The 27,375-nt window shown below is 44.5% G+C and overlaps 1 protein-coding gene across 6 annotated transcripts in view; it reads left to right on the forward strand.

The window, feature by feature from the left end:
• The first annotated feature begins 2,974 nt into the window (after positions 1-2,974).
• LNX1 (ligand of numb-protein X 1) overlaps positions 2,975-27,375 on the forward strand; it is an 84,949-nt gene continuing 60,548 nt past the window's right edge. The window contains exons 1-3 of one of the 6 annotated variants that reach the window (XM_052780051.1): positions 2,975-3,151; positions 4,180-4,326; positions 19,316-19,796. In XM_052780051.1, the coding sequence (XP_052636011.1) occupies positions 19,411-19,796 (386 nt within the window). In that variant the 5' untranslated portion in view covers positions 2,975-3,151; positions 4,180-4,326; positions 19,316-19,410. Of the gene's footprint in view, positions 3,152-4,179; positions 4,327-15,056; positions 15,072-19,315; positions 19,797-22,831; positions 22,913-23,295; positions 23,772-27,375 lie in introns of those variants that run through there. The other 5 variants (XM_052780053.1, XM_052780052.1, XM_052780056.1 and 2 more) reach the window with 5 other exon arrangements.

Below are 27,375 nucleotides of genomic sequence, written 5' to 3' on the forward strand. Positions count from 1 at the left end.
ACAGAAGATGATACAGTAAATTTTTATAACAAAAGAAACATGACTTCCCAGAGTAACATACACTGTGTAAGATCCTTGCTGTCTGTAAATTGCACCAAGTACGTCAACTTTAGAAGTCAACATCTTATTTAAACTGTCACACTGCACAGAATTGCTAGTTTAACATTGGTGATTAATGACTGCAGAGTCCATAGTCTCATTTCCAAGCAGACTGCCAGTGGCACTCAGTAGTCCCCGGAGAGCCCATAGTACAAGTGCTTGGCAATCTTTCCTTTTATGTTTTGAGATACAATTCAGATTGATGTCCACAAAGAGGAAACAAGGAGAGGGAACTGACATGAAAACACTGGCCTTCATTCTGGAGTTGTTTCTAAACCTGATTTTTCCGCCTCTAGAGTTTGTTCCTGTTCTCCAGTATACCTCTACAAGCTGAGGTATGTATTTGGTGCAATCCCACAGGAGAACGTTGAAACAAATGCCTGTGACAAATGTGGATGTGGCCTGCCATCATGGAGGTCAGGGGAGACAGATTCATCCTGGGGGACCCCATCTCCTCCTGGCTGGTCCGTCCACACTGCCCCAAGCTGTGACCCACAGCTCTTGATGCTCCTTCCCTGGCTCCCCCTTCTCGCTGCTCCTCCACCGAGGTACAGTGCCACCCACCCTCCACCCTGGTCCCCATCCTACCGTCCATCCGTGGGGCTCAGGGACAAGGGTATACTTTACCATTGTGGTGACATCACAGAAATACTCAACAGCACTGGAGATTCCTTGTGTACTTAGAAGAGACAGCATAGCTCAGCCCCCTGCCAGATCTGTGTGGACAGGAATGTAACATGCACCAGAGATAGGTCTTTTATTTCCATTTTTTGCAAGCAGTCTTCTGGCTGGCCCGGACCAAGGCCTGGAAGAGAGGGATCAGCAACGGGCGAAGAGCTGACCTGCCCCCTGCCTTGTCTGCTCCGGCTTCGTGGGGCTTCACGGGAGGCTGCACAGGCCTCTGTGTTTGCAGGACATGGTGATCTTTTCAACCCAACACAGAAGGCATCCGTTACAATATTATCACCTAACATTTGATTATTAGTTTCCCATAATTTGGCTTGACTGATCACCTAACTTAGCTTGCACAGCGTTGTCCTGGTTTCAGCTGGGATAGAGTTAACTGTCTTCCTAGTAGCTGGTACAGTGCTATGTTTTGAGTTCAGAGCGAAGAATGTTGATAACACTGATGTTTTCAGTTGTTGCTCAGTAGTGTTTAGACTAATGTCAAGGATTTTTCAGCTTCTCATGCCCAGCCAGTGAGAAAGCTGGAGGGGCACAAGAAGTTGGCACAGGACACAGCCAGGGCACCTGACCCAAACTGGCCAACGGTGTATTCCATACCATGTGACGTCCCATCCAGTACAGAAACGGGGAAGTGGGGGGCAGGGATTCGCCGCTCGGGGGACTGGCTGGGTGTCGGTCGGCGGGTGGTGAGCAATTGCACTGCGTATCATTTGTACATTCCAATCCTTTCATTATTGCTGTTGTCATTTTATTAGTGTTATCATTATCATTATTAGTTTCTTCTTTTCTGTTCTATAAAACCGTTCTTATCTCAACCCACGGGTTTTGCTTCTTCTCCCGATTTTCTCCCCCATCCCACTGGGTGGGGGGGAGTGAGTGAGCGGCTGCGTAGTGTTTAGTTGCTGGCTGGGGTTAAACCACGACAAGCGTGTACTGCCAATAGTTGCAATATATGCTGAAATCATTTAGTTGAAGTAAATAAATGAGTAAGTCTAATACGATAGAGTTTATGGCATGTTGTCCTCCTGGAAATAATCTCAGCAGTAGTGAAGTATGGAGTATCTGCAATGGGAAAGGTCTAGCCTTATACCTGTATTTGCATAGGTTGAGGCAAACTCTACAGATTTGTTTTAAAATTAAACAGAGCTAAATATGTAACTTTTTTTGCTTCCAACGCATGAAGCTATACCGGGGGATTAGAAGTTTATCAAGCAGGTGTCATTGCACCAGTCGGATCTATGAGATGTTGCTGTCATTTCAATGCAAAAGAATGAATCGTAGTAGGAAAATACTCTCACTTTTTTTGTGCTGTTGATGAAGAAAATTTGCCAGAGCCTTTAGCCAGCTGCAGGCAAAGGAGGAATCTCTAAATAATGCAGTACACGGGCTGTAGCTCAGAGGAGATCCTTCTACATTCCTCCCCAGCAGACGAAAGATGGGTTCAGCATAGGATCTTCCATCAACAGGTACAGCTCACCAGCTTCTTGGTTCAGAGCCAATAACTAACTCACCTTCTGGGGAAATAATTTGCCTGGTATGTGTAAGGAAGTATTAATGCCATATTCCAGAGTGAAGAATTTGGACAGGAACGAGTGCCCAAGAGGGCTGTTTGGGTGAATAGGAGAGCGGAGAGCCTTTCTTCTGAGCAGAGAGTTTGAAGGGGAAGGAAAATAGGAAAACATGTCATGAGATGGGAAAGGCTATTAAAGCAATCCAGTAACATTAGCGTGAGAACAAATGAGTTTGAACTGGCCCTTAGTCTGGAAACTTAGAAAAGCCTCCCGGCAGTGGGAGGGGGTGAAAACTTGGCTAGTTTCTAAAATAGAAATTAAGTCTGTAACTAAGAGTGTCTGATGTGGTCACCTGTGACAGCAGGGCTCTGGGCTTTCTGATCTAGGGCGATCAGCCTCAGAGAGACCTCCCATGCAAGGAAGACTTAAACACATGCTTTGCTCTGTGGGGATGTATTTGCTAATGTTTAAGCTTCTGTAGCTTAAGCATGTTTTTAAAAGTACATTGCATATGCATAGTTCAATTTTGCAGACGGCTGACGCATGAGGCTTACATATCTGGCCTTGTGACTGCCGTGGACATCTGGTCCCGTGCAGGCTGTTTCTCTCTGTATTGCACCCATCCCGGGGGAAGAGCAGCAGCGCTTCAGCGTTGCACAGTGCTCCAGCACGGCACTGCCGGCATACACCTGGGGTTTGGGCAACTGAGCACCGGCAGGCTGGCTTGGCAGGGACCTATTCCAGGTTTCCTTGAGCAACTTGGAGCAGAGGTGCTGTGCTGTTGGGGCAAGAAAGGCAAATACTACTGCAAACAAGCACCCATCAGGCTAAGGGCGTGACTGTCACACTTGCTGGTAGGACCTGAGAGGTCCCTCGATGATTTCTTAAAATAAATGTTTAACAAGGGATTTTATAATCACAAGTAGCAAGTATGCTTTTAAAATGTTTGAAGGGAAACAAACTTGTACAAGAATGAATTGGAGGCTGAGACCTGGTAGCCGTAGATGTTTATATCAGAGGCTGGGGATTTCCTTCTGCCTGTTTTCAGCATGTACTGCAGTTGCCTGCTTCAAGTCCATCTCTGAAGCTGCCTTGCTTCCTAAATAACAGTTCCTTCCTTAGGAGCAAATGCTTATGATGGATGAAGTCATTGCCTTTATTAGTGATTCATGTAGTTGGAAGAGCAGGGTTTCTTCTCCTCTGTTGAAAATACTTTTTGAAAAAAAGGTCTTTTTTGCTGCTGCTTCTTTCATAACTAACATTCACACTCAGCTGTTGCATTACAGTGCAGCAGTACAACACCTTATCTGCAGTACAACATCTTACCCCTTTCTTGGATACTTTTAAAACTGAAAATTATTGGGTAAGAGGGTTTAAAGCAGTCTTTATTTTGCAATGTTCAGAAAATTAGAAGAGCTTGTATTTTCAGCCAGCTGATTCCGAGTTTACAGACTGCCCTTACATGGTTCAAGTCTCATCACCAACTTCAAGTGTGCAGGAACAAGGTGAAGATCCAGCTTCCAAAGCATGGACACAGGGTCAGAGCTTGCGGGCCTCATCTTCCTTTTCCAAGGGGAAAGCCAACATGAATCTTTCGTCTTGAAGCAATTTTTAAGATGGTCCACTTGCCTTTATTAAATTCGAACCATGTTGATTGCAAGGCTGAAAGAAGACAAGAAACGCAAGGAAGAGCCAAACTGAAAATCAACTTCCGTATATGCGGAAAGAAAAGTAAAAGCTTCAAATTACACTGTTGTCTGAGCAGCTTGCACATGCTTATCTGCCTGCGGGAGAAATGACCGGGAGGGTGTGGTTTTCTAAACCTTAAATTGCTCAAGTTTATGCAATTCAGCTTTTCTTTGTACCTTCTGTCATGCCATAGGCTTTCCCATCTGACACGGCCGCCGGCCGCTTTCTGCCTGCAGAGACGGGGCTGAAGGCTGAGTGTGGTTCCCCTGCCCGGCAGCGCCTGCCCGAGCCCGGCGATTTTACACCTGCAGGACTCCACCAGCAGCGGATGAGAGACACGGTGAGTTTAAAGACTTGTATTGTATTTTGTGCTGTTCCTGCTTTTACCCTTCGGTCGGGCACAAGTTGTTCCAGAGGAGCAAAGGTGGAAGGAAATGCCGCGGCAAACAAACCAGCCCTGGTTTGTGGCAGGAGGGAGTGGGTCCGAACCTCAGCCTGCACACTCGGGAGTGCCACGCAGCAAGGCAGCGATAAACATTTACTGTGTCTGTCATTAGTGATTCAGTCTCCTCATAATCTAATGCAGGGATTATTTTTATAATCTCATGGAGAAGGCCATATAACGTACCTGTAGGTTGCTGCGTTTCTTGGTAGCCAGTGTTAAAATACTACTTAGGTACATACTATGTGCAATTATGCAAAAGTGCCATGCTTAGTTCGTTACCTTTTTGTTAGCTAGATGTGTTTGGTTTTCTGTCTTCCTTTTGCTAAGGTCTATTTCTTCACTAAAGTGTGTTAAAATCCAACTGATTATCTGTGGAGAGGTGCCATTTGTACTGCAGCTGCTTTAGCCCATCATTTTATTAATCCTCTGGAAACCCATTTCTTCCCCTCCCCCAGGTTAAAGCCCAGAAAGTCTCGCTGCAGCCGTAGGAGGTGAATTGAGGCTACATTTGCCCCTGCTGTATCTTGCAGCTTGATTTTATGTATGTAACTGTAGCTGAGGTGAGGAGAGAAAGAGAACTCGGTTCAGTTTTTATCTTTAGCTCGTGTTCTCCTCCACTTACTTAAACTTATACTCAGTTCTTAACTCAAATCGTCTTGTAATTCAGTACAGATATATGCAATGGTTGCAAATCTGTGAATATGTATGAATACACATAACTTCTTATAAGTTTCGTTTCTACCGATGGGCCTGATCGTTCATGTGAGAACATGTGTATGCACGGACATGCCAGCATAGAACCCAGGACTGCAATGAGGATACATGGACATCCTCACACACTGAAGTATATGCTTAAAGTACCTAGTAGACAAGAGGTCCAAATACATAAATCAGCAGGACCCATTCAAATGTTTAAAGCTAAGAATGTTTTGGGGTGTTATTAGTGACTAGGGATGGACTGCTTGTATCAAGCTCTCAGCCACTTTGACATCTACCAAGGAAAAACATAAAAAACAGGAAAGGTGTGCATATTAGACTTGTATTTCATGCTTTCCCCAGGTGCCTGATGACTAGGTAAGGGCTCCTCCAACAGCAGCAAAAGGAAGAATACTTGAGGTGACTGTACTGGGCACTACGCAAGGCACTTGTTTTCCCACAGTCTCCTGTAGAAATGGAGCTCCCTGTTCATCCCACCCTCCAAAGTGCTTTTCATTTACTCGTTCATGTTCATGCAGAACAATATCAAGGCAGCTCCACCACTTTATTGAAACAGCACTGTCTATTATCTGCTGTTGTTGGAAAAGCAGAAATGCTGATCTGTAAATAAAAGCCAGGATTCACCATCAGGCATTTGGAAAGCTGCTGCCTTGTGAGGAGTTGTATCCTCAATACTCCCATCCACTTTCCTGAGACTGAAAATTCCTCTTAAGGAGGTAATCTGTTACTAATTTGCTATTTTATATTCTTCCACCCCAAACCTCAGAGCCCATGTACATTTTCCAAAAATATAAATTGAATCAATCTGGGGAAGCTTGCCTCTTCGTTATCTTTTTCTTGCTACCTGAAAATATTCTGTCTCCTGCTGCTAATTTCTCTTACTTGTTTGTGGTCCTGTACAAGTGTCCTGCTCTTTGCTCACACGAGTTCTGCTTTTTGGAAGCTGTTCCAAGCCCATGTGTTTGAGCATTAACTGCATCAGGACTTCATTGTAGAACAGAGTCGGAAAGAGGAATGTTCCTGGCTCTGGGTTATGATCGTCTATCAGACAAGAAAATTGAATTGTCTTTTGGAAGAAGTTTGAAGGCGCTGGCATCTTCCCCCAGCATAGCTGTTCTTTTGCAAAAACGTGAATAAATCTTGCACGCAGGATGAGATGACAGATTAGCTTCATTTCACTGCAAACTAGGAAATCAAGCAACATTGTTTCCAGCAGGAAGGTAAATTAGTAAAGGCTTTCAAACCCAGAGAGGCTCCTCTGGGCTGGCTGCTGGAGGGAAGCGGTCGGGTGTTTCTGGAGCTGTCAGTCCTGTCTGTGTGGCTGGGTGCTGCCGCCTGGCCTGCTGCAGCTGATTTTGAGGCACTCTATGGCCAGAGCCTTTGGGGGACCTAATGAGACCTCTCTCTAGTTAAAATGGCCAGACACTGGTATCATGCGAGGCTGCCTGACTTGGCACTTGTTTGCAGTGCACGTCCAGTTCTTCTACTGGAATTTTTGCTTCTAGAAACTGGTATGCGCAAAGATGCAGTTGATCTTTCCGCAGCTTCCCCCAGAGGCTGAAGCTGAATCTGGAAAAACAGATCCTTACCTGAATAGTATGATTCGAGGGGACTCCACACGGAAGCAGAAACTTTCACCTTCGGTAAATCTTCAGGGAATGGTTAGTTGGCAGCTCCTGTCGTGTACAACTGCTTCCAGCTGCATACTGTTGCCACCCCTCTGAGTAAACATCAATTACTCTTTTACAAGGAAATCAAGGAGCTAAACACTCTTAAAATTCCTACCTGCCTAGCAGCTCCTGGCAACTGTCTGCTTGGTCCTCCACTTTTACTTAAATACACCTGCAACATTCTTACTAAAACAAAGAGCCTTAATAAAATGATAGTTTCCATATGACAGTAATTTCTTATTAAGGGATGATGGCTACTTCTCTGTCTGGATTGATGCATCTTTTCAGAAAATGGCTTGTCTGAAAGCAGGTAAATTTTTATCTGATTTTGGATATAATTCCAGTCCACTTTTTCTTGTCTTTTCCCTAGTCTTTTCCTTTCCATGCCTACAGCTACATGGTATAGATACTGTTGAGATGCTGATGTTAAAAAATATGAGTGATGCTGTTATTTTATTGGCTGTTCTCCTTCAAAGCTGATTTTTGTTTGTAGCTCCTCGTACTATATATTTAACAGTATCAATTCACACAGGATTTTGCCAGTAGAACTTGGTGCTGGAAAGTACCTTGTAGCATAGCTTTGGGTTTTCATAGTTTCAGTCTGAGGAGTCATCTAATCATACTACTGCTATTTAAAAGAATTTCGCAGTTTAGATCCAGTCAAAAAGGGTCTACGGCACTGAAATAGCTATGACTTGTAGGAGGAATTTCAAAGAAATAAAAAATCCCCTTGCCTGCCTGCATGCAGCAGATCACATCCGACTGTGTGGAAGGATGCAGGAAGCAGGACAGTTTGAGCACGTAATTCCTCATTGGTTTCTCATCACAGGATTAAGCAGCACACAATTGGTCTCCACACCCACAGAACTGGTTCTGGAAGCAGATATTAACTCAGCCAGACTTAACTATCTTTCCCAAGCTGGTGTCACTTGTGTGTCTTGGCTGACAAAACCTTAGTAAGCCTCTTCATTTTAAGGAGACTGTTACAAGGCCATCAGCAGCACATGCATGTTAATTAGGAATGGACTTTGTCACAGAGTTCCCACAAAGCCCCAATTAAAGCACTGATGAATCAAATCCAGTGAGTAGTTACCATACTGAGGGATGCTGTTTCCCAGCACTGAGCAGACAAGGGCAGAACCAAGCTCTAGAGGATGTGTTTTGGTAGTTGAGGGCTTGGTCACTGTAATAAACAAAATTTATTTGCTGAGACATTTGTTGGACAGGGATCTTAGTCATTATACTGCTACAAAAAGGTGCCCTGGAACGGAAACTATTGCACAGCCTTAGCTAGAGAGCTGCGTCCACTCCTGCTCAAATACTTCGTGTTTCCCCAGTCCTTTCCATTTGGAAGACGGTTATAAGCTCTAGCGCACAGCTCACTCCCAAATGAGCAATAGGGACTATCAGCAGATATAAATGGGCACTGTCTGCACTACTTCATAAGAGAAGAAACTGAGGGAAAGACAGTGCGTTGTTCATTCAAGACTCAAAAAGTAACCAGTATTAGCACCAGAAAACTGATAGTCAGACCACAGTAGTTGGGCTGCTGGGTTCAGCCTCTTCAGCATGCAATATGTTTTCTTCTTTTGAACAGTGCATTTTTCTTAAATGTGAAATTCAGCACTTGGTATTGCAAACCACATGTAAGCTCATCCAAACTTCTTCCCCTTGCCCCCTGAAATTTCTGTTTCCAGCTGCATATTGTGTGTCAGCCCATTATTTAGGAGGCTGCCTCTGGGCTGTACTGCGCTCCTAAGTTGTTGAAATTTACTTGTTGACTACTCTTGCCTGGACTTGTGCCTTCCTTCTTCCAGGTTCCTGAACAGAACTGGGCCCTGGCAGCTGTCACCCTGAGACGGGGTGGCAGGGAATGCTTTCGGACTGTGTTATTTTAAAGAGCAAAGTGTCACTGTTTCATGCAGTTCTTCAATAGGGACTGTTTTTTTCTGGTTAGAATTTGTTTATTCAGTCAGTTTTTGTGGATCTAGGTGGCAGGAGGAAGAAAGAATAAGACACAGTTATAATTTAAGTTATAGACATTTACAGACCTATAAGTTAAATTATAGATAATATAATCTTTAATAGTAATAATATTTTTTATTGGTGATAGTGATATTGATAATTTATATTATATATAAATTATAGTACTGGAGTTAGGTGCGACATAAGTAGAATTGAGATACAGATGATTAAATCCTCGCTCCACTGAATTTGCTTAATCTTGCCATTGAGTGCAATGGGCCAGAGGTTTTACCTAAAGTGTTCTCTTCTCCTGCTTAGACGAGTCACACAGGGGAGCCAGTTGCTGCAGGTTGCTGCCTTCCCCGTCGTGGGTGCATGCTCATAAAGCAGAGGATGCAGTCCTAGAAGTCAAGAGTTTGTGAGGGCTTTCCCTCAGATCATGTCTGAGAGCATCTCTGTGGCCACGCTGCTGCACGAGGACTCTTGTGATGGAGGCTGGGCATCGGCATCACAGGAGCCTGGTCCCACTGCATGGGAGCAGCCAGCTGCCCCTTCCCCTGCTCACCTAACCATGCTGCAGGCTGCTCCTAGAAAAGGTCCCCACAGGGTGTTGTGAGAACTCATTAAGTAGTTTGTCAGGCGTTAAGAGGCTCCTGGATCAGAGGAGCAGTTGTAAAGGCACAGTGTAATTAAAGCACAGCTTACTTTATGATGTGTTATTAGCAGGGTTATCCATCACATGTTCTGCACTTTGTAGTTATTAAATGTTATCTCATGGTCACATGCGAGAAGATGCTGTGTGGTCTGAGGGTGGCGGGCACCATGGCCATTGGGGCGGCAGGGTGAGGTGTAAGGCTTCAACATCCTCTGGGGGAGAAGTCCTCCATGGTGCTTTTGCCCCTGCCCTTTCGTTCCCTCTTCAGCAGTTCTTCCCTCCCCTGGCGCTGAGGGGACAGAGAGGCAGCATCGCCTGCCTGCCCCGCTGACCCACTTGGGGCCCTGGTAGAGGCTTGTGAAGAGACATGAAGACTTACTGTGAAGCTGTATTATGTTAAGGTTTTCACATTCCCGTGCATTTTGCTCTGCCTATTGCATTGTTATTTTAAAATTAAGTAGAGCAGGCCCGCACGGAGGACACATGGTCTGCATGCCAGGTTGTTCATGCAGATGCTGTAGCTCTTGAAGCAGTTTTGTTGTGTTGTGTTTGTCCTTGCGGAGCGAACATCTAACAGGGGACGTACAGATGCTCTTGGGATGCATTTGCACTGGCTGAGCCACTCACATGTCATGAAGCTGCAAGTGAGTTGGGCACATTGTTCTTCATCCTTACCAGCATAAATGTCATCCTGCAAAATCACAGTGGAGTTTGCACCACAAAAAAGATAGAAGATACTTTAAAGCGTTTTAGAGGGTGCTGAGGGCGGAGTTGTTGGGGGGGGGGTGGTAAATGTTCTTGTTCTGACAGATCAGGAAGTCAACAAGATTACTTACCTGCTGTCTGAAGACACAGAATCGTCAAAGCATGTTGAGCAAAAGATTTTAATCAGGACAAGCAAGTGTTCTCTGAGACTAAACAGGCACCACTGGCAACCAGGGTGCCACCATCCAGCTGTGCCTTCCATCTACCCCAGGCATGATCAACCCCTTCTCCCTGCTCCCCAGTACCCCCCTAGCCGCTTACCCTTACATACTGGCAGCAGCTTGCAGTCATGTTGAGGGTCATTTTTTTCCCCCTGATGGACCAGGGTCATGGGGAGTTTTGCTGTGCTCTTTCAGCTAGGCCAACTCAGAGAATAGCTGAACGATACATGGTGGAGGAAGGGGTCTTCTCTTCTCAAAGAGGTCTAGGTACATTTGGCCTTGGGAATGTAGTAAAAAGTGCATCCACTCATTAGGAAGCCAGAAAGCAAGGGACATGCCTAGGGAGAAACCTTTTTGTTCAGGTGGGTACCTCTGTTGACAGTATGGGCCGTCTCAGTGCCTGTCCTGCTGTGCACGGTAAGGCATGGAAGCTGGAAGTGGGCAAGGGAAAGAGAACAAGCTTTTTGGATTACATATCAGGGTTCAGTGGGCAGAAGACATAGGGAACACTATCTCTCTGTGGCTTTGTCTAATATGGTGTAGCTCCAACATCAGTTTTTCTTGAGGGCTGGCTATGCTTATTTCCTTTTTCCTGCCTGTCTTCGTTGATATGCAGTATGGTTTGGGTTCATTCTGCAGTCTTGCTTTTTGTGGGAACACAAATTTTTTCCTCTCTCCTACCCCGTCACCTATTCTTATGCTAATTGTGATAATTTAATGTATATGGAGACTTCTGCCATTCTGTCAGAGTGGGCTGAAATTGAAAAATGGATTCAAAAGGTACTGGGGAGCAAAAGAGCAGGAAAGAACAAAGAGACTCACAGAGAGAGGGAACAAGTGCAGAACTACCCTGTTTCTTTAGGAAACAGGGTAGAAGCAGTGTCATGGAGTTAATGTCAGGAACCAAATTCATGCTGAAGGTGCAGAGCATTTTATTTTATTTTATAGCAAATGCATTTTATTCCAACTTTTGCACTTTACTTTGCAGCAGCAAGGTTTTTGTGTAACGTCTCACTGTTGCGATATACCCAGTGTGGGTCTGTACATGCCTGGGGGGCTAGGCTGTCTGGCTTGAGTAGCACCTGGCTGGAGCACCCCATAGCTCCATAGTGGTCTTCAGGTCCACGTTTCCTTGCTCTGAAACACAGGAGAAGGGTGGGCAGACACACATCCCCCATCACAGAGACACACCAGACATACTTGGAGCAAGGACCGGGGGTGCGCTCCCTCATGAAGTCTGAATGGACTGTTGTACCTATTCCTAGCTACCAGCATCTCGAAAGGCAGCTGGGGCATGCGGTTGTCCAGCCACACAAATACAGTTTTGTCATTTGGTCAAATGGCTGAAAGCTAGCTTGTGGTATTTGTGAGGTTGCCAGTCTTGCCAAAGTCAGCCGGAGCAATCAGCCAAATCAGAGCGGTAACGCACCTTTTGTTACATAACTAGCCATGCAATTTTATAATTTAGTATGTGAAATGCAGATGGCATTTATTATGTCAATTAGGATGAGCATATGTTTCGGAAGCCCTTTAGGAGTCAATCATAATTGCTCACATAGCCTTGCTTTGGCCACATGATTGACTTCCTTTGAGCAGGTAGACAGCGTGCCTTTGGGAAGCAGTTACCCACAGCCTCGCCATTTTGCTACAACTCATCTTTGCACTTGGAGTCTAAGCTTGTAGTTCTGACATAAGCTGTTGGTCCAAGTCTGGGTTTACTGAACTTTGAAAAAAGGAAGAAATGGAAATTATTACCTCAACCAACATAGTATTTGACAACTAGAGGCATGCCAGCAACAAGTCTTCTCAGAAATACTACCTTCTGCTAAGGTGAGTTCATTCACAGGACGTGTTCCTTGTCATGTGGGTGGGTTAAGCTGCGGATATGTACTGTCTTATTCAGATCTTCTCTTCACTTAAATCTTGTCCAGCTGTTCCTAATATTCTCAAATTACTTCTGGGCTGATTTTTTTCATTTTAACATGCTGAGCAAAGTTTCGTATCCATGAAATCATCAGAAAGAGCAATTCAGGTTTGCGTGGGCGTGCGAGAGAGAAACAGAAGTAAAAACAGAATATATTTCCATACATTCCTAACAGACATTTCAGATACATAATTCCACAACAAAAAATTTTTTCCAGCATTGGTTTGTTCTGTAAATTCCAGCATGAGCCACAGAGAAAACTGTTTTTTTTCAAACGATCTGGTTCTGGGTTTTGAAGTTATTGTGCGTGCAGGCACAGTATGACATTTCTGTTAGGTTTCACAGCTTGAGCTACAACTTAAAAAGTTGGGGTTATTCACCTACTGTACTGTACTGTTGTATTTTTCTATTCAGTTGGAAATGCCTTTCATCACTAAAGGCTCTGCAAAGTGCTTTGATTGTTATAAGCTCTGAGAAGGACTTTTTGACTAATAATAACTTTGAAAAACCAACCGTCTTAAAGCTGGGGCCAGGCAGAGGAGAGGTTTTGGAGCTCCTGTTTGTTGTCTCAGAGACATTCTGTACTGATGTGCTGAACTTTTAAATACTTAAAAGTCAAGCTGAATTCTTATCTGCTAAATCAATATCTCTGGAAACCCCAACTCTTCTCCAGCTACTGGCTTTTTACCTGGAGGTATGCATCTCACCTCTGCCCATAACAAATCTCCACTAGAGATTGTCTGCTACTGATTACACCTCAGGCAGAAAGAAAATGTGACTTTTCTACAGGTAGGACAGATTTAAAAAATAAGGGGGGAGGGGAAAAAAAAAGAGAGAAAAAGATATACATAGGGGGAATGCTGGTCCTAAGGCATGATGATAAGGTTTTAGGTACCTTAGTGTTTTATAACCTTCCTTTGAACAAAGTTTCAAATCTAGGCAGACTGACTCACTCCTTTGGCCTTTAGTACAGCTATGCCAAGGTTGGTGCAAATTATTATATGATATTTTTTTAGCCAGATCTTTGGAATGTGAATCACTCTCTTTTGGGATGTAAAATACAGTGTAATATGTATTACTGGAGTATGGGTCACTATAATGTTTTCCACAACTGTTGTCTAGTATTCTGAAACAAGCAGACTGCCCGATGGCCTCCAAAATAAGTACTACCTTGAACAGTAAAGTCAACGTAATTCATAAAAAAACTTCAGTTGGAGAGAAGCAGTTAGTGGTACAAAACACAGTAACGGGAAAGCTGGGAGGCTTGCTACCAGGTAAGACAGTTTGATGCAAGACAATAAATTAAAACAGCATTAAAATTTCTCTAACTGATGGCAAATAGTTTTGTATAAGCATTCAACCTGATGCCTCATTATAAAACCCTGAATATGAAATTGGTGGAGTGATCTTGTAACCTGGATTCTCACAGGAGTAGTAAGGGCTATGCTCTCCTGAGTATTGTCACAGTTAACCCTGCATAACCTGAGGGGTTTGTGCTTTTGTTTGAGGGTGAAGGAAGACCTCTGCTCCCTTCTGGTTGTGATCCACTCTTCTCCCCAGTGTGGGTGAGCCACTAGATGGGGACAATGCCCACATCTCCTGACCTGCCCATGTCTAGCCACTGGCAGCTGGGCTGAGGCTTCATTAAAGAGTTAGTTCTGTGACTGTGAAAGGTGCCAAGTCTCCTAGAAGTCTTATGTTGGTATTTTTTAACATTAACAAGCAAGATGGCAGTCGCCAGGCTCTCAGCAAAACAAGGTGAGTATCAAGAAAGGCAGATGTTGGTTGCAGCATGCTCACAGCTAGCGTGGTGAAAGGAAGGCCGGGTAAAAGCATCTCTGGAAGACTAATGAGCTTCTAACTTTACTTGGCAGCAGGCAATGCTGCTGTTGCAGAGCAGTTTCCTTACAAGCCTGCAGACCAGCCCCTTTGGCCATACAGTGCCATGCTGAATGACATAAAAGGATGGCTATGACTGAGATGCACACTTGTAGGAGATAACAGCCCATGCAGGGTCTGGGGGAAGAATGCAGCACGGCTTTGTTATCACAGTCCAGCTAAGAAGAGCACAAGAGCTCTGTTGGTAGTACCTCTACCTCCTACAGGGTTGTGTGGCAGAGAAACAGAGCATGAAAAGGCAACCCCTTTTAATCAGCAGATGCAGGATTTGTTATGCACATGCTTGGAGTCCAAAAATAAAACAAGAGCATTAATAAAATGTGTTACTTAAATACACAGAAAACCAAAGCAAACAAAAAACCAACTAATATTTCACGATCTTACTGTACTGTTCAGAATTCATGTTCCATTCATATGCTGGCCACCCTTTCCCCTGACTGAGAATTTTGTTAACCCCAAGCCATGCTACTTCAGCATTACTGGAGCTAAATTAATCTACCTGTTCTGCAGCTCATCTGTGTCACTCTGTTTTCCAGTGATGCCCGTTCACTGCCTTGTCTTTCACCATTTGGGATTTAAGCTTGTTTCTGCCCTTCCAGGCTCCGTGTCACTGTTTCTCTGACATTTAGGCATCTACTTTTTTCCTTCCTGTGTTAGCTGTTTCCTCACTATCTTTCATCACTTAATTCTCTCTCTTTTAGCCTTGGTTAGTCATTTTTTGCTACCTGAAGCTTCTTCCATTTTGTGCCACGCTACTTCCAAGTGCAGCCTCCTGAACTGCTGGGTTAATATTTGATGTTGTGGCTGGGCGGAGGCAGTGGGGCTTTGCTGCTCTGCTCAGCGAGCCCTCCTCTTGCTGCACTGCTGCCAGTGTAACTGTGATGGTAAGTCAGGATTTAAGCTTAAGGTTGGTTCAATGTTTCATTGGGATGGGACAGCTATCGGCTTGACTGTGCAAAGAGATGAAAGGTGTTCTCTCTACCTACTCTCCATGTTTACCGCCCATGCTTTTTGTCTGGGGTTTTTTTGTTATTCTCTTAAATGCATCTGGTGGCTGCAAATTCCTAAGCAGTGAAGACTTGTAAGGTGCAAACTCCTTCAAATCAGTGCAGTCTGTTGAGTAACTTTTTAAAGTAAAGGTGTTACCATGATACTGGCTTTCACTGTGGTCACAGCCCTGGGGGTTATTTCATGCCCTGATGTGACCATTCTCATCCCAGCTTGTGGCTGAAAGCTTGGCAGTATGGATATCCAGGATGACAATGTTCTTCCTTCATCATTTGCACCATATTCCTGTGCTTCAGGTCTCTGTCTTGGACTGGAGCTTGATTTACTGCAGTGTCACAACACTGTGAAATTCTTACAAATCAGTATTTAATTTTATTTATCTAAGCCAAGCTGTGCTAGGTACTGTAAAACTATGCTAAATCTGGGACCTGAGTTGTTGAAAACTTCCTGTACAGCAGCGAAGCAGTAAATGCTGGTGTTGTCTTCTTGGGCATGGCACCACCACCACCTCTAAAAGCTCCTCCTGCCAATCATCCATGCAGCAACCAGTCCCTGACAATATGGCTCTCGCTGTAAGCCAGCATGAGACTGCCAAAGTGACATCCTCGCCCAGTGGTGTTGACACCAACTGCAAATGAACGTAGGATTCCTCCCCTCTCTCTCACCTCTCCTCCTCCCACAAGCACAGGCCTTGAAGAAGAGATGTTCAGACAGGTAATAATTGCCTTTTTTTCACTTAGCTGTGGTTTACCATCTACCTGTTCACAGTTCCTTGCTCAAAGTGTATTTTATTATTCATAGTTAATAGAAGAAATAAAAATATGCACTGGTTATCAGCAGGTCAAGTTTAAATCTCCCTTTCCCTTTCTTCTACGTTGTTCAAGAGGAACTGAGACTTTAAGCTTCCTAAAAGGACATGAAATTAATTATGTAGCTTGTTATGACAGCACATAAATGTTATAAATACAAATGACTGCAAACATTGCAAACAACGTCTGCCTCTGACCAAATCTGTGCAACAACTCCATCTCACACCCTCCACGTTAACTCCTTTGGTGGTATAATCACCTCCCAAAGACAGTTGGCAATCATTTCATTGCTTGATATGTCTAGCAATTTAAGAAAGTTCATCATGGGTGAACATGGACCAGATTAGCCAGAAGAGGCTGATAGAGTTTTATTCCCCCCCCCCAAATTTATGTTATTATCTTGTCTAAATTTTCTAAATAATAGAGGCCATAGGACTTGAATTAAGTCCTTCTAAAAATTCAATGCCTGTTACTAATTAACATAGATGGTTTTGTTTCCCTGTGCTGTAACAAGTATTTGTAATTTATGTAAATGTTGTAAAATTCAGGTACAGCTCCCCACACCTGTGTTTTTTCACTAGCAATGCATTATTAGTATGTCAGGTTCATAACGAGTATCTGTAATGTGGCCAGGACAATCTGGCTTTGCATCCACTGGGGCTTCTCTCATCATTTTTGCTGCAGCAGAGCATGGCCTTAGGGCAGCGATGCCTCTCTTTCTCTATTGTCATTGCAGAAATAATTGTAGTCGCTTCGGAGCTGTAGCACTGTTTCCAGTTGTACCTAATTTGTATTGGGGGAGTTGACGTGCTGTGCATGTGGGAGCGGAGGAGCGGTACTTTCAGGGTTAGGGCATGAGGCTGGGAGGGGGCCATTCAGATGCCCATGCTCCTGTTCCTGCGGGCTGCTCCTGCCGCAGAGCAGGGCTTCAGGTCCAGCTTTCAGCATGTTCGCTGATGGGAGCCACGCATTGGGTCTCCTGCCAGCAGGAAGCAAGAGTTTCTGTCCTTGGGAACATCCGTGAGGCAACAAAACGTTGCAGTTGGTGTATTCTGGTGCGTGGTGCATGGGGAGAGCACCCATGTGGGTCTACCTGTGTGTGCTGGTACAAAATGATGGTTGGACTCAATGATCTTAAAGGTCTTTTCCAACTTCAATGATTCTAGGATGCTATGAAAAGGATGTGGCAGGAGAGTGGAGAAACAGCATGATATTGCCCGCTCCCCTGGTTGCCCCGGGTGTAAGGCATTTCAAAACTGTAGGAAAGAACAAAGTTCATAAACCAATGCTATTTTTGTCATGCTTTATTCATCTCTAATTAATTTTATGGCTATTTTTGAGGCCACAATCCCACAAATTCCCAAGCTGCCTATTGCCGTTCTTGCAAGTGGCCCTGTTGATTTCAGATGGGCTCCCTCTGTGAGCGAGGAGAGCGGAGATCAGCTGAACGCTCTCCCTCTCACCCTGCGAAACACAAGCTACTGGTAGATCAAACACCAGCTCGTGGCCACCTAGCTTCATTAAGAAGTTGGCTAAGAGCTATCTACCAGGAGTCACTGGCCAAACAGTCCCCACCTCAGCCTCATGATCATCTTTTCTCTTGTTTCATTTTGCTGTGTGTCACCTTAGTAGAACCAAATAATACTGGTTTTAATTCCTATGTTAAGGTAGCAGGTGCAGCTGTATTCTGCACTTAGAAAGATGTTCGTTTCTTTGCAAAGAGCTGTTCATAAAGCTCTGCTTAATATTTTTACAAAAGGAAACATCTGCCACAGTATAAAGTATTTTAAATATTTGCAAGAATTCTAATAGGTGATGATTTTAATTCAGATGAAGCTACTGCTAATCAGGAGACAGAGCTTATGCAGAACTTACCCTTGCAAACAAAAAATATTATTATATAGCCACTTAGCATAATTACTACATAAGAATAGGATCTAGCAAAGCATTAAAGTGAATGTTTGACATTTAGGCATCTGGTTAGAGTTAGTAGGGCTATCATTTTACCTTCATGTTGGAAAAAACCTGTCCTGATAAAGTTTAATTTCTCAGGTTTAGAGCCCATGAACTTTGCATAAAAATAAGATTTTATTTTATATGAAAATGTGCTCTGTCATGGTCAGATTTTTTTTTTTATTCTTTCCCTCCCTTGCCCTCAAACGTGTGTGTCTGAGGCTGACACATTGTCTCAGCAAATTAAGTCAAGCTGGAAGCAAGGGTACAGTGTTGCGGCAGAGCAGCAAGTAAGATTTACATTTTCAAGCAAGAGTAGTAATTAGGCCATTGCATATTTTATATCTTCATCTTTATTTTCAAAGCGGTATATCAAAATAAGCACAGATGTAATGAGACATAAGTGCTCCAACAAGCAGTCGGGGTTCATCAAGTAAAAACTACAAATTATTCTTCAGTTTTGCTGCCACGGAGTTTACATCTTTAAAATACCAGCAGGCAGGTGCTCTGGCCAGAGCTAATTGGGTCTATAGTTAGGGACATACTGGCTTTCTGTAACACGAATTATGAAGGGAATAGGCCTAATTTTGAGTGACATAGTACTCAGCACCGTGTTGTGGACTTCACTTCAGTGTGTGAGGTATTTGGTACTTCGGGAAGTAAAACGGGAAGTTTTGAACTGGTTATGCTGGTGCAGATGGTTATAACTGCTTGACCTGAGGCATCCAGAGCAGTGCCATGGGGGCATAAGCAGACAAGCTTTGAATGCAGGGTCCCAGGTCCATTGTTGCTGTGGGATGGGGATGGTCTAGAGGGTCCCAAGCTCTAAATCCTCATGACCCAAATTGTCCTCCTCCTGGCTGCGTGTACAGTGTCTGTATGCTTGGGTGTGTTTGTTAGGTGAAGTTGCTGCTCTCCGTTGCTGTCCTTAGCAGGCAGCTTGGGCAGTAACCATTATTCTTACCTATGTTTCTGCACACAGTCTTGCAATGTTTGCCTACACATGCTGCTGCTTTTCCAGCAGAAGTAACGTGACCACAAAATCAGCTGACTGGAACTGCAATTATATGCTAATTTAAGGTGTTCAACCATTAAATCCCTGTAGTATTTCTCCCTATTTTGGTAGCTTTCTTTATAGTGAGAGTAACTGTGTAAATTGAGCTAGATTTAAGAGAAAAGAAGTCCCTGGAATTAACTCTCTTTTTGTTTTTTCTGCCCCCTTCTTTGCTTCACCCTCCCATCCCAAAGATGCAATCCTTCCCTGCTACCTGCTAGAGTACCCCACATCCAGATACATACTGTAAGTACGGTAAGAGAAAACAATCCAGAACATAACCCTTTGGCTTTCTTCCCCACAGATCTGATGGCACACAAGTCTTGCTGCGGCTCTCACAAATAGAAAACAGGTCGGGTATTCCCATCTGCCCTCTTTTGAATTGCATCAATTCTGATTATGAGCCAGAAAGAAGAAGAAATGGAGGGTAGCTCCCCGCCGCTCTGTGTCACCTGTGGCCAAGCACATTTACCAGAAGAAAACCACTTGTACAGCTACACCGAAGAAGTAGATGATGATCTGATATGCCACATTTGCCTGCAACCTTTGCTTCAGCCGTTAGACACGCTCTGTGGTCACACCTTCTGCGCAGCCTGCCTTACGAACTTCCTTGTGGAAAAAGACTTCTGCCCCATGGACCGCAATCTTGTGATTCTCCAGACGTGCAGAAAGTCCAGCATACTAGTGAATAACCTCCTGGACAAGCTAATGGTTAGCTGCCCTTTCACAGAACACTGCTCAGAGGTCGTGCAACGCGGTCACCTTGAACAGCATTTCCAAACCCAGTAAGTTGTTGTTGATAGACCTTTTTTTTCACTCTTTTTCTTAAGGAGAGGAAAAAAAATCTTCAATTAATGCTGATTAAAATAGATAGTTAATGTAAAGAAAGATTTATTGATTTCACTCCCAAGTAACACCTACAGTATCATTAATTTAGAGCTGAATTTAGTCCATTTGTATGATGATATCTCACTCTTTTTTTAGAATCAAATGCATTCAAGGTATTTCATACCATCATTAGCAGTTCTAGGCAGATAGATACCTTGTGGTTAGCTGCATAATGGAAGTGTGTATTTAGTCATCCAAAGAGATCTGTGAGTTTTGGGAAGCTGAGCTACCATAAATATTTTAGTAGTACATTAAGGGTTTTATAATTGCCCTTTCTTCGGTCCTTTTTTGAATCGCAAATGACCTATATGAGAACTAGAGCAGAAAATAATATTCCAGTTTGGTATTGGTCTTTGGAGCCGAGTGCTCCTTTCTTCCAGGTGAGCACGCACTTACCCATTCCACCGCACTGTGGGGCTCGCAGGGTGAGGCAGTGTGGAATTGCTCCCTGGCTGGACTCCCCCTCCAGGCTTACCTCTCCTGGTGGCCAGGACACCCTCTCCAGGGAGCAGTTTAGTTCATCTGCAAGGAGAGAACTGATGATGAATGATCCTCTGTTTTGCACGGTAAAAGCACGTACTGCTGCTTTTGTCTTGCATCTTCTGCCTTCTGCCTTCCTTTCAAAAGAGTAAAAAGAGATACATTCAGGGCTGTGATTTCTGATGGCAGACAAGTGCTTTGGCATAGTCCAGGTAACAGCACCTCAGATCTGAGGAGATCTTAGATTTGAGGTCTAAAAGATGCCCTTTTTTGTGGCCTGTAGCTGGTGTCCAGTGAAATGGCTTCCCCTGTAGTTTGCAGGTGTGAGTCACATTCCTAGGTGTGTGTTTCTGCCTGTGCATTGAGGAGGAAGCCCCGGGCGACCAGTGCAGCACTCCGGACTGCTGCTGGGGGGACATTCCTGCACAGACGTGGTAATGCTGAGGGTCAGAGCATCCCTGGTGAGCAGGCTGGCGAGCCAGAGCACGGAGGTGTGTTCACATGGCTGCAGGCTTCAGGGTCTTGAAGCCCATAACTGGAAATAGGTCTGCAGCCTGCCATTCAAACACGTCCCCATTTGAACTGGAGACCTCATTTCCTGAAGCACCTGGATTCTCATGAGGAATTTATTCACTGAAGATATTTACTGAAGTTACGGTGGTTTAACCAACTAAAAAATGGGACCGTTTCACATTACTAAAACTGAAAAAAACCATTAGCAAAGGGCTTCTTGACCCCCTGCAAAGGTCAAGAGCCCACTTTTCACATGATAGAGGCTCAGTGTTTGTGGATTTGGGCGCCCTTGGCCCACCCAGTTCTGGATCTGGCTTTCCCTGTTTAGGGTGCTGCTGTCTCATGGAGTAAGAGGTGGTGGCAGCAGTCTCCAGCCCAGGCCAGAGGTGCTCTGCAAGGTTAGCTTTCTGCTGCTAAGGGGAAAAATTAGCAAAAAGTTACTTATAATTTTCTACCTTTGATCAGCACTTCTCTGACAGGCCTCAAATATTAATTTCAGTAGTAATGCAGGTAAAGGGACTGACAGTCTGCTGTGAGTTGCTATCACTGACATTATGTTTCTCTATAGATTTCAGCCACAAAATATTGAGCCCTTAGTGCAAATACCCTTTCCCTTTGCCATACATATAGCTGATTTCAATGCATTTTAGATCCTCCTTTTTGTCTTCATATTTTTGAGATGATGGTGCTATGGCCATAAAACTAACAGGAAAAAAACCCCACACAATACATAAGCAAATTGGAATATTGGTTTTTACACAGAAGCCACACAACTAGCACAATTCCTGATTTCTAGTGTCAAGTCTCCTACATGGACATGTGCAAGCCATTCCAGTGTCTTGGTCTCTTCTCCTTAAGGTAGTAGTAAAAATACCCTTCACAGACATACCTTGCAGAATTGCAGTGTTGTAAACCATGCTTTGGTCCTGTAAAAGCCTGGTAAGTTTTATTCCAGTTCTTATTATTGAATGTCCATGGCTTGGATTTTCCCCTCAGGATCTTCAAGATCCTACGCTTCTGGCTCACTTGGCCTGAGCCCAGCCAGGGGTAGGAAGAATTGGCTTAGTAACATGTTTCCACAGCCTCTTGCTGTCCCTCCTCCCCAGTGGCAGGCTCCCCCCACTAAGTCCTGGCTTTGCAAACTCAGGGAGCAGAAGACTGGAGAGATGGAGCAGTGGTCTTGCTTCTCATCAAACCCTAAAGCCTCTAAGGTAGTGCAGTACAAGGTAGTGCTCCATAGGCTGGGCAGCTTCTTCTTTACCACTCATGACATGGATTTTCCTTCCTCTCAGGACGGTTTGGAGGGCTGAGTTACCTTAAGGCCAAAGGTATGGTTATAACTGCAGAGGCTAGGGAGTAGGAAATCACAGGGAACCTTTGCTGCTGGGGGTTTCAGCTTTCCAGGGGGTGAGTAGTGCAGCATCACTGGCACTCCCACCCGAGGGAAGAATTAGGAGGGAACTTTCTGAGTGACCCCTAAAGGGGGACTTCTGCAACCTTGTGCTTGCAGAGACTGTGCAGTACCATTATTTTTTTTAAGCACAGCACTAATTAATTATCACCAAAGGTATCTTATACCTCTGCCTAATTTAATTCTCAGAAATGCAGGAACATCTCTTGCCATCCCACCTCCAGCTCATGGCAGGGCAGGAGACGAGAAGGACATTGTGCTCCAGCATGCCCAGGCACAGACTGAGCAGACTGAGCTGTCTCCGTTCTCCTTAATTCCAGTGAATCAGTAGAGGGGAGAGAAAGTGTGTGACTTTGCTAATAAAAAAAATAAAATAATAATCATAAACAATCCGGTGCCTGCGGTGAGAACGGCTCAGAGCCCATCTGAAATCTCGACTGAACGTGATCTGTGTTCTCAGTGAATAAATTAAAGTAGACTCCGCTAGAGTCACCAGGGCAGTCGGCAGTCCTCACATTTCTTGCATGATTCAGGCTCAGACCAATCCTGGTTCTCGGCGAGAAAATGAAAGTTTGCCCTGATCAGAGACAAGGTCACTGATGGGACAAGGTGAGTTTGCTGTTTTATGCTTTGTAATTGATGAGAGAACTTTATTTTTTTTTAAACGCTGGTTGCCATGGAGTAGTCCATTGAAAGCATCCTTATTTAAAATGTTAGCTCTTGCATCCTTCAAAAAAAAAAAACCCAAGAAGAGACATGTCCGTGGATTATTACATGATTTATGTTTGCACGAAAACATCTGACTGGATTTGGGGAATTCAGACGGAGATGCAAACAGCCAGCAGTTGGCTGTGATCTTTTGTGGTGTTTTACTTTAAAAAGGTGTGGTCTTCTGATATCGCCTGCTTCAAAACTCCACGGGGGGCATTTTTTTCCCCCCTTGTCAGACAGCTACACCCTTCCGTGATGCAGTTTAGCTCGTAACCCATCTGCTTGTGGGCAGTGATGTAAACGCACCAGCTGCCTCTGAAGAACCACTCTGAATCCTGCAGGAGGCAGGTCTCTTCCCCGAGCATCGCTCTCCTCTGCAGCATAAGTCACTGTCTCGCCAACCACGCTGTGCTGTCCCTAAACCCTCACGTCTACCCATCCGAGAGTCAGATCGAATAATCCTCTTACAGGTCAATGATTTTTGCAGTGTAGCTTCGTTTAAGGGATTTAAGCTCGATTCATAATGTGCTACCATTGCGTTGAAATGGAAAGGCTCGCTTAGAAGGGGCTTGGCTGGCACAAAAGCTTCACGTTGTGTGTCCCACCAGCACAGAGAAACAGTGGGAAGGAGGAAACCTAGCAGCAGTGCCAGCCCTGCACTGAAAATGAAGGCTCTCCTGTTACTGGTCCTACCTTGGCTAAGTCCTGCAAACTACATAGACAATGTGGGCAACCTGCACTTCTTGTACTCCGAGCTGTGAGTACGCACGGTCGCGCTGGCGTCGTGCTCTCTGTCTGTCTGTCTCACCCGAGCAGTGGGAATGGGCTCGCCACAAGCGTTTTGGGGGGTCTGTCTGTCTGCCTGTGTGTCTGTGTGTGTGCGTATGTGTGAAGAAAATTCAGCAACGTCTTGCCAACAGCTTCAAACCGTGCTGCGAACTAGCTGCTTCCCATCCGGAGGGCTAATAATAGCAGTACGTCCCCATTGCTTTCTGCTTTGGAAGCAGCTGAGACATACTAAGTGAAGCTGCCTTTTTCCTTATCAATTTGCTTTTCTGTGCCGACATTTTCGGTGGTTGTTGGGTTTGGGTTTGGGGGTGGGTTTTTTGCCATTTCTGAATCTGTGTTTTTTCTTTACTTTCCATAAATAGCTTTGCAGGGGCATAGAGGAGGGCATCAGGATAGACACCCCCAGTAGAGTGCTCTCTGTGTGTATATGCATAATGTTCTGTGTGTAAAGCTGCTTGCCTGTAGCAAAACGCTGAGAAGCCTTTCACCAGAAATAATTCACTTGAGACAGGAAAGATATTTCCCATATTTCTCTTTTTGCCCACAGCAGAATGTTATTTTCTCTGTAATGCAAATTTAAATGTAGCAATCCATTCATATATCTTCATGTTTAAAAAAAAAAATACAAAACACCTCAAACTACCCCATAGCTCATCTTTCCAACCCATAAAACAAATATTCTATGGTATCATCTGTAAATGATGCTAGTTTAATTTGTGTTTGAATGTTATTGTACTAGTTAATAGGGCTTTTATGACTAGAAATAGATATTTGTTCCAGTATGTTTTAATTAATTATGTTTTGTTTGTATTTTAACAAATTGTAAACTCTCAAGATCTTGAGATAATGAATGAAATGGCTAATTCTGCTCGAAAATGAAAAATGACTGTATTGTGCCTACAGTGGGAATGTTAGTAACACTTGTGATTAGTGCCAATGAGACTAATTTCCAAATGATTTTGTCTCTACTGTCAGACGAAAATAGCAGTGTTTTGCAGAAACACAAAGTCCCCTTTTGAAATTCTTGTGTGATATGCATGGCAACTATTAATAATTTAGTCACGCTGCGTACAACAGCTCAGGATTTCTGTACGTCATAGGTGTTTTTAAACATCTAACAAATCTGGTGTTGAGGGTTGCTGCTCATTTTGCCTCATTTTAATTTACTGGCATTTTGTTTAAGAACATTAATTTAAAAAAAGCCAAACCACCACCAAACAAAAAACAGTTAAGCCAAGCAGGCTACAGGAGCAATCAAGCTCAAAACAGAGCAGATGAACACTTATAATGGAAACAATGGCATCTGGGACATCTAGTTTCCAGGAAAACAAACTGATGAGATTAATCAGAGCACAGACGCAGGCACCGCCTACTTGCTTTTCTTGGGGAATTCAGGTTCACTGATTCTCCCAGGGTAAAGGGCTACGACTTACGGTAGCTGTTCGTCTCTTATTTATTTAGCCTTCTAACCCACAGAGATGTTAGTCTTGCTGGATGTCAGCAGTCGTTCTTAATGGATTGGGTGTGGGCGGGGGCTTGGACGTGCATCTTCGGGTGTCAGCAATGGGAGGTGCATGTCTCCTGCCCGGTGCCCAGCCCTGGATTTTACCTGGCCCTGGGTGCTGGTGCTCAGGACCTCCTGCACCGCTCTGTCTCTGGCTGGGACAATGGGAAGCAGGATATGCTGGGGCTGACATAATCCAAAAGGGTGCTGGGCAGTTTGAGCTCATTTCAGGAACTTCTCTTCCTCCTCTGTATGTATTTGGTGCCTCTGGCTGCTGCTGGATGCCGCACAAGGCACAAACGTATTAATCTGTGGGATAGAATCAAGGTCCTCTCTAATAGCAGCAGTTGAAAGAAAAAGAGAAATACTGTTTTCAGTCCTGTTTAATCAGTTTATACAAATGTTATGACCTACAGGCTGCTACCTCGGTTGCTCGGGCACTTGCATGCAGGATGTTTATCATGCAAAATTTTGTGAGTGGGACAGCATGGGCACCAGTGTCCAGGACAGCCTGGCACCTAGGGGCACAGAATTACTGCTCCAGCCCTTTTGTGCCCCAAACCCCACAGAGGCAGCTTCGTAAATCCTTCCCCACAGGCAACTGAAAACCCACTGCCACGTGTAGCATATCTGACAACTTGCCTCAAGGCTTGACACTAGACCATACTAGGTGGAAAACTTTTTTTTTTTTTTTTTCATTATCACACTATCTTTGGTTGCTGGCCAGTACAAATACTGGCCTCAGTCAGGACTCATTATTTTGTTGGCTGGCAGCCACCAGAGATACGAGCCGAGCAGGAGGAGGGGGCTGGCAGGGGTGCGAGTGGCAAGGGAAGAGCTGGAGGACCATGGGGGATGTGGTTACCATCACCGGTGCTGGTGCAAGAGGAAGAATAAGGGTGCTGAGATTTCCACTGCCGTCCTGCTCATACAGCCCATCTTTTCCCTTCTACCCCATTCAAACAAAGGTTAGGTTATTTGTGTTGCATTGGCAGGGTTTGCTTTAGTTGAGGGCATTTTTTTTTTTTTTTTTTATAAGTGCGGAACAAGCGGCTTGGGGAATAGGGATTACAGTATAGCCCAAAGCCCGTCTGGAGATGCAGGCTCTGGAATCCATCTAAGAAATAAAGAGGAGATTTTAGGAGAGTCGAAGAGGAGAAATGAAGTTGGGAAAAGGCTGTGTCAGACCTTTGCACTTCAGCTGGGTGCCGTGCGGGTGAGAAAGAGAGGTGTGTGGATGTGTGGTAGTGGCACTTGATGGGACAGATGTTGGGTGCTGCTATTTTTAGTTTTCTATTATTGGCCTGATAATTATAGGTATTCTCAGCAAGCAAATATGTATCTCCTGACACTGTCACCTGCACTAAAACCAATTCCCTGGCCTTTGCCTGTTGTCCCTCCCTTGCCCCCAGCAAAGATCTCAGCACAGATGCTGTTCTTGTCCTCACTCTTAGCCAAATCATGAAGAGCAGCCTGTGGTAAGTCAGGGTGCTCCCTCCTAGAGGGGAAGCCCAGGGAAACAGCTGGCAGAAGGACAAGAGAAATCTGTGAGGTCTCCCTCAAGAAACCTCTGTAACCAGTGGGATGTAGCCACAAAGCCCGATGGCTCTCGGCATTGTAAGGATATACATGGGTCTTGAGGAGACCCTAGTCCAGGGTCCATGCCTTCTCCTTTATATCCTTGTAAAGCTGCTTCAGCAGGCATCTGCTTGCTTGCTTTCTTATCTAAAATATCTTCAGAAAGGAAATACTTGCCCAAACATTCTTTTGAGTCAGGGTATGTTATTCCCCCCAGTTAAAAACAAGGTGTGTGGATGGAGAGGCAGCCTGTGGCCACTGCAGGAGGCTCTCCTGGGTGTGAGGACCTGGTGGCACTGATCACACCGAGGGACACCAGCTTCCATCGCTATCCCTCTCACTTCAAAGCAGGACCTGTGCAGCAGGATATTTCTCAATAGAAGGGTTTTCTGCACTTTGACGTCAATGAGCCACTTACCTAGAAATAAAATTATGAGGGGAAGGACTCTGACTGCAAGACTAGGCGGTGAATAACCTCACCTTGTCCCTC

The sequence above is a fragment of the Harpia harpyja genome, chromosome 2 (assembly GCF_026419915.1).
Source record: "Harpia harpyja isolate bHarHar1 chromosome 2, bHarHar1 primary haplotype, whole genome shotgun sequence".
NCBI classification, from domain to species: Eukaryota; Metazoa; Chordata; class Aves; order Accipitriformes; family Accipitridae; genus Harpia; species Harpia harpyja.